Source organism: Nicotiana attenuata, unplaced genomic scaffold (genome assembly GCF_001879085.1).
Source record: "Nicotiana attenuata strain UT unplaced genomic scaffold, NIATTr2, whole genome shotgun sequence".
Lineage (NCBI taxonomy): Eukaryota > Viridiplantae > Streptophyta > Magnoliopsida > Solanales > Solanaceae > Nicotiana > Nicotiana attenuata.
Window position 1 is genome coordinate 111,081 of NW_017671379.1, and position 11,249 is coordinate 122,329.

General features: G+C 43.2%; 1 protein-coding gene across 1 annotated transcript; it reads left to right on the forward strand.

The window, feature by feature from the left end:
• The first annotated feature begins 3,468 nt into the window (after positions 1-3,468).
• On the forward strand, positions 3,469-4,781 carry LOC109207916. Its single transcript, XM_019370916.1, has 2 exons — positions 3,469-3,862; positions 3,946-4,781. Exons 1-2 carry the CDS (start codon positions 3,469-3,471, stop codon positions 4,779-4,781), a joined length of 1,230 nt encoding a protein of 409 aa, XP_019226461.1.
• The last annotated feature ends 6,468 nt before the right edge of the window (positions 4,782-11,249 follow it).

An 11,249-nucleotide genomic window follows, 5' to 3' on the forward strand; every position in this document is an offset into this window, starting at 1 on the left:
CTAAAACTAGGGTTTCACTTCCTTTTTGTTTCTGCAAAACTTTCCTAAAGTTTCATGTGCTTGAATCTGGTTATCTTTACTAGTCCTACTGATTCTTTCATGCATATATTCTAGTCTTTTGTTTGTTTAATTGTCCGCTTCGATATTTGCCCGTTACTCTTTGTTCGCCAATTAGCAGAGATTAATTGATGATAATTTGACTATTTACGGTTCAAATTTATTGTGTTTTGCTGTGATGGCTACTCCTTGTAATTTTTACCTACTTTCCTTATTTGTGATTCCGAATTGATACTACTTGCCTTAATTAGTCTATTGGCCTGATTTCTAGGTGTTGATTTACTCTAATTGACTTATAAAAGGGCCTATGATTTGTTCTTTACCTTATTTAGACCCTAATTTGGCTGATAATTTATTTCTCCCTAATTTGAAGGGTCTCTCCCGGAATCTTGCCTATTAATTGATTTTGTTAAGCCCTAATTGACGGATTGATTGGTCTCTTGGTCTTATTTGTGAACTCTTGATTTCCTTTACCTTATATGCTTTACTCTACTCGATGCTATATAAACCCCATTCTGATTCTCTTTTAAAACACGAACAAAAATCTGTTCAACTCTCTCTCACACAACTAAAACTCTCTATTCTCTGTTCTGTGCTACTTGCTGCTATTATAAGCTAGCCGGTTGCAAGCCAAGGCTAACTACTGCACCTCTCCTATTTCTTCTTTGTGTTTTGCTTTCTTCACTTTGATGTACCGGAGAATTTCGGCACATTTCAATACTAATTGCTTAGATTTTAGCTTGTTTTAATGCAATTATCTCCTTTACTTATTTAATTTTGGTGCTTTTACAGTACATAAGGACTAAGGACCCAGGAGCATGGAAATGAAATAAAAAAAACAAGAAAAGAGCAAAATGTAGCAAAAAGATGGTTCTGCGACGCATTATGCGATCGTAGATCACATATGCGAGCCGCAGAATGAACACTCAGATCGTAGACAAAAACAACTCCTGGGAAAATTTCAAGTCAAGAATGCGGTTCACTATGCGACCGCAGAACCTGTCTGCGAGCCGCAAAGTGAACCGCAAACCAACTATGAAGGTTGCTGAAGGACGAATGTGCGATGCAAAATGCGATCGCGTTTTAGCAATGTGAACCACAAAGCTGGAATGCGAAGAAGATGTGAAAACTAGGGTTTCAGTCTGCGATGGGAATGTCCAACATGCGGACCGTATGTCACTTATGTGACAAGAATGCGACCGCATTTTTGACCTGAAAGGATATTTTTGTCCATTTTTTGTCACGATTTTCAGTCCACTATAAATAGCTTTATGATATTTTTGTGGGCTCATCTTGTCTAGTTTTTGAGCTACATTCCAAGACTTAAATATTGTACACTTTTGTCATCTTGTGGGTCAAGAATCTTCACTTTGTAAGCTTAATGGCCATTAATATTCTCTTGCTTTTGTATTTTAGTATGAGTAGCTAACTTTAAATACTAAGGTTGTGGACCCTAAATGAGTGTTATGTTAATGGGTGTTTAACATTGAATATATATATAATGGTTGGTTGATATCTATTTATTTCTCGTTCTTCATTTATTGTTGGTGGTTGCAAACATTAACAAATGCCATTAAATTCTTGCTTTGCTTGGGAGAGTGAGTTAGAATTTGGAAGAAGTAAATAGCAAAGACTCAAGGCTTTAAACCTTGTTTAATGAAATCGCTTAGGAATAAGTGGGTTTTATTTGGCATAAATTGATTGTTCTTAATTGCAACTCTTTTACATTTGGAAAAATTATAAAGAGGAAATACTACCCAACTATTGGGAAATATTGGGTAGTCATTTAGACATCATTTGCATATCAAAAGGACCTTCCATTAGAAATATATTATATTAACACCGATAGCATAAAACTTCATCAAAGGGGACACAACCTTGGTTACTTTAATCCAATCATTCACACTCTTAATATTCCAACTAGTTGTCATTTTGAAACAAACTCAATCCATACTCTTGTTACTATCAATTCACACTCTTGTTACCGTTAACTGAATAGAATTACGACTTTAGTCGAGCAACATACTAATCGAGTAACCTTTTCACACCTATTCCCTGTGGGATTCGACCCCAACCTTGTTGTGTTACTATATTTGACATCGACCGCCTTACATTATTTCTTAAAAGTGTAATTTGAGCGTATCAAATTTTGGCGCCGTTGCCGGGGAATACGGTTTTGAAATTACTATTTAGTTTATGCTTTACTTTACGTCTTATTCTATTCCATCACTCTTTGCTTGCTTTGCTTGGTGTTGATAGGAAAACATGTCTGACTACGAGGAAGAAAATACTTTTGCGGACATAGATGAGTATATTGATGATACAAATGCTATTGTACCTCCGGCTATTGGTGCCTCAACTTTCAAAGTGGAACATGGTCTAATCCTAATGCTCAAAGCGGAAGGGTTTTTCAGGAATTCTACTGATGATGATCCAACACAACATCTTAGGAATTTCTTGGAGCGTGTGCTATGCATAAGCAGAACAATGTCTCAGATGATGCCGTAAGGTTGAGGGTATTCAAGTACTCACTAGCTGGAGACGCAAGGAAGTGGCTTCAAAACTTGCCACCAAATTCCATCCGGTCTTGGCCTGAACTTGTCCGGGCATTTCTAGCAAAGTGGTTCCCATAAAGCAAAAAGTCCGAGCTTCGAGACAAGATTTTCTTCTTCAAGCAACAACCAGGGGAACACTTACATGAGGCATGTGATCGATTCAAATTATATTTGGTGAGGTCTCCCAATCATGGTTTTCCAGACTCCATCTTGCTAGAGAAATTTTATATGGGTTTGGATCCTATGAACCAAGCTATAGTGAAGAATGCGGCGGACGGATCTTTTATGGACAAGTCATTTGCAAGAGTTACGCAAATACTTGACAAGATGGCAAAACACAATCAAGCTTGGCATTCTGAGGATACTTCAGGCGGAATTGCATATGGTTCTCCTTCCTTGACCAACCTGATCAAGGAGAATCAAGAGAGGGATCAAATAATTGCAGGGTTGGCCACAAATGTAAATGTGTTGACAAAAATGCTCACGGAAAATCAAACAAAAAAGGTGAATGTAGTTGAGGACGTGCAACCTACCTCCAATGAAGAGTTTGAAGAAGCTAATTACATCAACAATCCTCAAGGAGGGTATCAACGACAACATTATCAAGGTCAGGGGCAGCAAAGTCAATGGAGGCCGAACCCGAGGGCAAGGCAACCAACAATAGTGACATGACCAAGGTGGCTCAAGCCAAGGGAATTGGAACAATAGCAACAACTTTTCAAACCGGAGTTCAAACCCCTATGTTCCTCCAAAGGGTCAATATTCGAACCAAGGGTCTTCTAGTGAATCTAAGTTGGAAGCTATGCTCGAGCGAGTGTTGCAAAATCAAGAAAAATCCGATACTTCAATGAGGAACATGACCGAGGTTGTTGGATCTCATACCGCCTCCATCCAAAAATTGGAGATGCAAATGAGAGACCTCTCCAAAGAGCAAAATCCAAAACAAAAGGGAACACTCCCTAGTGACACGGTTGCAAATCCAAGAGGTAGTGGGAGTGGCCCAACTTCTCACATCATGGAAATCACTACTAGGAGTGGAAAAGTTCTACACGGAGAAGGTGAACAAATGGTTGAAGAAGAAGAGTCCGAACAAAGGGTTGAGGTTGAAGAGCCAAGTGTTGTCGAGGTTGAAAAGATCCCGGAGGAGTTGAAAGTGCAAAAAGAGAACCGGGAAGAGGTGAAGGAAAAAGTGGAAGAGACACCAAAAGCTCTTCCACCTATTCCTAGACTCCTCCCCCATTTCCTCAAAGGCTCGCGAGAAAGATTGATGATAGCAAACTTGAAAAATTCTACGACATTCTCAAGCAATTAACGGTGAATATTCCATTTGTAGAGGCTTTTCAAGAGATGCCGGGGTTTGCTAACTATTTAAAGGATTTGATCACCAAAAAGAAGACCACACAGAATAAGGTGGTAAACATGACTCACCGGGTTAGCTCTATTATTGCCACAACCAAAGTCCAAAAGAAAGAAGACCCGGGAGCTTTCACCATTCCTTGCACCATCGGGTCACGCGATTTCGCAAGAGCCTTATGTGATAATGGGGCTAGCATCAACTTAATGCCTCTTGCCATCTATAAGCAAGCGGGGTTAGTTATGCCAAGACCCACTAGTATGATATTGCAAATGGCCGATCGGTCAATCAAACGCCCGGTGGGAATTGTTGACAATGTACTTGTAAAAGTGGGGAAGTTTCATTTGCCTGCCGATTTTGTAATTCTTGACTGTGCGGTTGATAAAGAAATACCAATCATTTTGGGGAGACCATTCCTAGCCACGGGATGGGCACTCATGGATTCGGAGAGAAATGAAATTAAATTCCGGGTGAATGATGAAGAAGTGAAATTTCAAGCGAGCAAGGGTATGAAACTACCCCATGAGTATGAGAGAATTTCAGTGATAGATGTCATTGATGAGGTAGAAGGTGCCGTCGAAATGAAAATGGAAGAACAATGCCTTGGTGAGGCATTGGCGGCTATCTTGGTCAATTTTGATGGTGAAGACATGGATGGGTACATGGAGTCGGTAAATGCATTGGAGGGTCTTGGATCCTACACTTATACTCCGGCAAAGCTTTCTCTTGATTTGGAGAATAGGGCCACACCTCCCGCAAAGCCATCAATCATTGAGCCACCACAACTAGAGCTCAAGCCACCCCCCCGCACCTAAGGTATAAATTTCTTGGCTCTAATGATACTTTACCCGTAATTGTTTCGTCTTTGTTGAATGATGTGCAGGTAGAGCAATTGTTGGAAGTCTTGAAGGAGCATAGGCAAGCCATTGGATGGACGATTGCGGACATCTGAGGGATTCCCGCGGGAATTTGTGAACACAAGATCCAATTGGAGAGTGACACGAAGCCAAGCGTGGAGCATCAACCACGGTTGAACCCGTCAATGCAAGAGGTGGTAAAGAAAGAAATCATCAAGTGGTTGGATGCCGGGGTGGTCTACCCTATTGCCGATAGTTCGTGGGTGAGCCCGGTACAATGTGTACTGAAAAGGGAGGCATGACCGTAATTGAAAATGATAAAAATGAGCTCATCCCAACAAGAATGGTGACCAGTTGTAGGGTGTTCATGGATTATCAAAAGCTCAACAGTGCAACATGCAAAGACCATTTCCCTATGCCTTTTATTGATCAAATGCTTGATCGGCTAGAGGGAAGGTCATTCTATTATTTTCTTGACGGATATTCCGGCTACAACCAAATCAACATCGCATTGGAGGATCAAGAGAAAACAACATTCACTTGTCCCTATGGAAATTTTGCCTTTAGTCGGATGCCATTTGGTTTGTGCAATGCTCCGGCTACTTTTCAAAGATGCATGATGTCCATTTTCTCCGACATGGTGGAGGATTTTCTAGAGGTCTTCATGGATGACTTCTTGGTAGTAGGTGACTTTTTTGAGCATTGTCTTAACAATCTTAGACAAGTGCTTAAGAGATGTGAGGAAACCAACCTTGTGCTAAATTGGGAGAAATGCCATTTCATGGTGGATGAAGGCATCGTATTGGGGCATAAAATTTCAAAGCATGGCATTGAGGTTGACCCGGCTAAGATCGAGATTATTTCCAAGCTTCCTCCACCTACTTCTGTAAAGGGTTTTTGAAGTTTCTTGGGGCATGCCGGATTTTATAGGCGGTTCATCAAGGATTTTTCCAAAATTGCAAATCCTATGTGCAAACTCCTCGAGAAAGACGCCAAATTTGTGTTTGATGAAAAATGCCTCAAAGCTTTTGATGAATTAAAGCTCAGGCTCACCACGACACCTATTATTGTCACACCAGATTGGTCTCTTCCTTTCGAGCACATGTGTGACGCTAGTGGTGTAGCTATTGGAGCAATGCTTGGCCAACGTCACAACAAGGTTCTCCACCCGGTCTATTATGCAAGCAAGACACTCAATGGGGCGCAAATGAATTACACGGTGACTGAACAAGAGCTTCTTGCCATTGTTTATGCCTTTGAGAAGTTCCGGGCTTATTTGTTGGGATCTAAGGTGATAGTGTACACGGATCATGCTGCTCTTCGCTACCTTATGGCAAAGAAGGATGCAAAGCCACGGTTGATTCGATAGGTTTTATTGTTGCAAGAGTTTTACTTCGAGGTCAAGGATCGCAAGGGAACTCAAAATCAAGTAGCGGATCACTTATCAAGGCTTGAGGAAGTAGGGAGACCAAAGGAAGATCTTGAAATCAATGATGCATTCCCAGATGAACACATCTTGGCACTATCTAACACTTTTGCTCCATAGTATGCCGACATTGCTAACTATTTGGTGAGTGACCTTATCCCGGAGGGGTTGGAGTCTTATCAAAAGAAGAAGCTCTTGAGAGATTCCCGAAGAAGAAGTTATGCCTATTCTAAAAGCATGGCATGACTCGCCGGTTGGGGGTCATCATGGGGGAAATCGGATGGCGGCTAAGGTTCTTGAATGTGGTTATTATTGGCCTTCCATCTACTATGATGCCAATCAAATGGTCAAGTCTTGTGACCAATGTCAACGACAAGGTTCAATCTCCAAGAGGCATGAAATGCCAATGCACTTTGTGATGGAGATAGAGATCTTCGACGTGTGTGGAATCGACTTCATGGGTCCCTTTGTAAGCTCTTGCGGGATGAAATATATCTTGGTAGTTGTGGACTATGTGTGCAAATGGGTTGAAGCAGTTGCCTTACCGAACAATGAAGCAAGGAGCGTGAATGCCTTCTTGAAGAAAAACATATTCACTCGGTTTGGCACTCCTAGAGCCATTCTTAGTGACGGTGGATTTCATTTCTGTAACAAGGCTTTCGCGGGGCTACTTGAGAAGTATGGCGTCAAGCACAAGGTGGCCACACCTTATCATTTGCAGTCAAGTGGTCAAGTTGAGGTTTCCAACCAGGAGATCAAGAGCATTCTAGCAAAAACTGTCAACGCAAATAGGACAGACTGGTCAAGGAAGCTAGATGATGCATTGTGGGCATACCGCACGGCATACAAAACCCCTATTGGTACTTCTCCTTATCGGTTAGTCTTTGGTAAAGCTTGTCATCTCCCCGTGGAATTGGAACACAAGGCTATGTGGGCATTGAAAAGATTGAACTTAGGCTGGGCTGAAGCTGCAAATTTGAGGTTAACACAACTTAATAAAATTGAGGAATTCCGGTTCCATGCTTATAAAAGTGCAGCTGTGTACAAAGAACGGATGAAGTTTGTCCATGACAAGAAGATCTTGAAAGGTGAGTTCAAGACGAGTGATTTGGTCTTGCTCTTTAACTCAAGGCTCAAATTTTTTTCCGGGCAAGCTTAAATCAAAATGGTCCGGTCCATTCAAAGTGGTCGATGTCTCTCCTTATGGAGCGGTGGAATTAGAATCAACAGATGGGTCCCGGACATTCAAGGGAAATGGCCAACGCATCAAGCATTACTTGGGCACTAATGGAGAGAAACATTTGGTGGAGCAGCTGGCTCTCAAAGATGGTCCATGTCCGACCATTGAATGAAACCAAAGGAACCTCAACTTCGTCGTGCCGCGATGTTAAATCAAGCGCTTCATGGGAGGCAACCCATGTGTGGTAACACTCTTTGGTTCTTTGAATTTTTAATTTTTGATAGATAGATTTATTTGAGCAATTTAAAGTGTGTGTTAGAGTGCAGGGGGTTCAAAAGATCACTACACTTGGTAGGGATGCATAAAAAGGGGAAGAAAAACCACCATGTGAAGTTTGCTGCACATATGCGGTCGCATTTTCACTATGCGGACCGCATCTTGATCGCAAACCCGATCAGAAAGTTTGGTTCAAATTGGGGGTGAAAATGCGATGAGTTGGTGCACTCTGCGGACCGCATTTCACTTATGCGACCGCATTTTACACCGCATTTGTCACCCTTCAGCTGGTCACCCAACCCCACCGCATAACACATCTGCGGTCACATTGTGTGTTATGCGGTGCTCTCCCTACCACAGATTTGACAAAGGTAAGTGACCAAAATTCCTTCGTCTCTAACTCGCTTACAACAAAACAAAAAAAAGAGGGTAAAAAGAACAACGAAAACAAAAAAAACAAAAAGAAAGAACAACAAAAAAACAAAAAGAGAACGAAAAGGGGAAAAAGCAGGCATTTGAACCGTTCAAGCCATCATTCAAGAACAAAGAACTCAAGTTGTTCTACTCATCAATTCGTTCCCTATAGTGTGCACATCTGGTATGTACCTGTTCCCTACTATTCTTGTTCACGATTCAATCTGTGTGTTCGTTGATTTTCATTCATTCCCTGTTGCAAAAAGGTGTTTATGGGCTGCTATGTGTAGTTTTTTCTCCATAGGTTAGTCGATTCTGGGCTGGAAATTAACGGGGGTAATAGGTAGAAGGAAATAGGAACGCCATTGTTGGGAAGCTTGTTTGCACCATTAAAGACGAAGGCATCTGCGGCCCGCATAGTGGAAATGCAGTCCGCATTTTGGCCACAAAATCGAACTCTAAGTCTTCTGATGAAGACGGTGAAATGCGGTGAGTATGCGGTCGCATAATTGAAATGCAGACCGCAAATCTACCGCAGAGTTACATAGAACTCCCAGTTTTGAGCCTTGCATTTTGCGGCTGTTCTGCGATCGCATTCTCTACTTTGCGGTGGGTTATGCGATCGCATTGTGTAAATTATGTTTTGGGAAAGTCCATTCCGTGATGGTTATGCGGTCCGCATAATGGTTATGCGATAGCATAACCCATCGCAGAATGAGAGCCATTAGAGACTAACATGTTTGCGGTGATTCTGCGGTCTGCATTATCGTTTTGCGACCGCAGAATCAGGTCGCATTTCTTCTTTTTCTTTGAATTTTGTCTGATTCCTCTCAGTATTGCTAATAATGTCACCTACACTTCACCACTGTGCAGCTATGGCTCCAAAGAAACACTCATCTTCTGCATCAAAAAGGGCTTCCACCAGTCGCCAGACATCACAGGCAAAACGTTTGCGGATAGAGGAAAATGTGCCAAGCCCCTCCCAGTCTGAGGAGGAGGAGCTCAGGCCTTCAGTCAATTTAGAGGCTGAAGAGAGAAGGAAACGAGGAGAAGACTTCCAACTCCGATTTGGGGTCGAGGGGTCCAGGCAACTATATAGAGAGGGACTGACCAAGCGCAACATCCGGGCCGAAAAACAATTGAGCTTGAACGGATTGAAAGACCAGTACCCCCATATACTGGAAAACATAAAAGCACGGAGATGGGAGTGCTTTGCCAAGCCACCCACTGAGTACAATGAGACCCTTGTGAGGGAATTCTATGCTTCCTATGCAGCCTCGAGGACAGCACACCACAAACGAAACAGAATCTTCACTGATACTGTCATGGTTTGGGGGGAGAGTGTGTGCTGCCACATTAACACCATAAATGAGTTGTACTTCCCTGGTTGGAGAGCAGGCACCGCTGAATACAATGCTAAATTCGCGAATAGGGAAAATGAACGTGGATGGATTGCATCAGTAATAGCAAAGGGGACTCCCGCTTGGATCACCCCTCGGCACAAGATATATAAGGAGGATCTCACGAGAGAGGGTCGCTACTAGCTCAGTTTTGTTACTTCTCGATTGATGCCAAATCGGAATGAAACTGAAATAGCCATTGAGAAGGCCCTTCTCATTGCCTGCATCATGACTGGTATCAAGATAGATGTTGGAGCGTTGATCTTCCAAGAAATAGGGATTCGGGCAACGCAGCATGCTACTTCACTTCCCTTCCCGTGCCTGATCACCGCCCTTCTGTGAAAGTTCCCCTCCTGCCACACTATGACAAAACCGGGAAGGAGGCAAGGGATATTGATATCACTCGTCTCACTGATGCTGCTGCCCTACCACGGGTTCAAGTTCAGGATCCAGTTGATCTAGAGCACAGCGACTCCCAGACTCTGGTGGATCCCCAGGTTACAGTGGTCTCCCCTTCCACTTCCGAGCCTACTTCTCAATCCACCATTGTCCAGCCTGCTATTGTCATTCCTGCTGTCTCAAAGCTTGGTCTCTTGGCTCAGCATACCAATGCCAAGGTAGACCAGCTTTTGAAGACACTGCCCAATCTCATAAAGCAAGCAATGAGCCCTATGCAATCCGCAGTGACAGCCCTCCAACAGCAACACTCAGTATATGAGGATCGTTTGCAGCAACTTGAGTTGAGGGTGGAGAAGATAGAGCGGGGTGAAGTTAGTGGGCTGCCTAGCCTCAAGGAGGAGGTTGCTTCTATGAAGACCGAGCTCCAAAAGATTCAGAACATGGAGTTCGATCTATCATCCCTCCTTCCCACAAATGGTAATCAGGTTACAGGCACAGCTGCTCCGGACTTGGGCCTTGACTTTTCGACACTTATGACTGACGTTGCCCCTCCTATAGCTGGGTCTCCCCAACCTCCAGCTCCTCCTGTACGCATTGACATTCCTGATGAGGAGGGTTCCGGACGATCCACTGCGTCCGAGGATGAGGAGACAGATGAAGGTGAGGAAGAGGTGAGTTCTGGATTTTCAGATGATGATGGCCCTCAGGAGAAGGGCAAGTAGATTCTCACTCCGACTGTTGAGGAGGTGGAGCGAGTACAGCTCAAGATAGCATTGGAACAATCTCTAGCAGATTTGGCCGCCACTGCAGATCCATCGGCCACTCAGCCATCATTGGGCGAGGCTAGCAGCTCACAGGTCCCAGCCCCAGTTATGGACCAGCCAGAGATTCCTCCTGCAGTTGTGATTCCTCCTCAGGCCGAGCCCTCAGTCTCAGTTCCAGCCTCGGAGAGTGACCCTCCTAGCACAGCGCAGGCTACTGACTCCCATAGCGCTTAGTGCGCCTCAGGGAGCCCCTTACACTCTTTGTTTTTGTTTTTCTGCATTGTGGGCAATGCATGATCTTAAGTTGGGGGTGGTAGCCTTGTGATGATATTTGGTTAGACTTGTGATACTGTTATCTTTGTGACATTAGCAACTGCTGGACATATGTGTATTTTTGTGTCCTTTGTATGTTAATATGGGTTTTGTATAGAAGTCGTGTTGTTTAGTTGTGAGCATGTTTATATTAGTTATGTTGTTTAGTTTGTGGGCATGTTTATATTAGTGTTTCTGTGATTTAGATGCAGAAGTTATGGTACCCTTGTGAATATGATACCCTGAGAAAAAAAA

Excerpts from the sequence above, each read along its gene's own strand:
- LOC109207916 (XM_019370916.1), top strand. The coding sequence starts at position 3,469 with ATGACCGAGGTTGTTGGATCTCATACCGCCTCCATCCAAAAATTGGAG. Across the intron at positions 3,863-3,945 it reads CCTCCCCCATTTCCTCAAAG|AGGCTTTTCAAGAGATGCCG; the intron begins GCTCGCGAGAAA and ends TTCCATTTGTAG.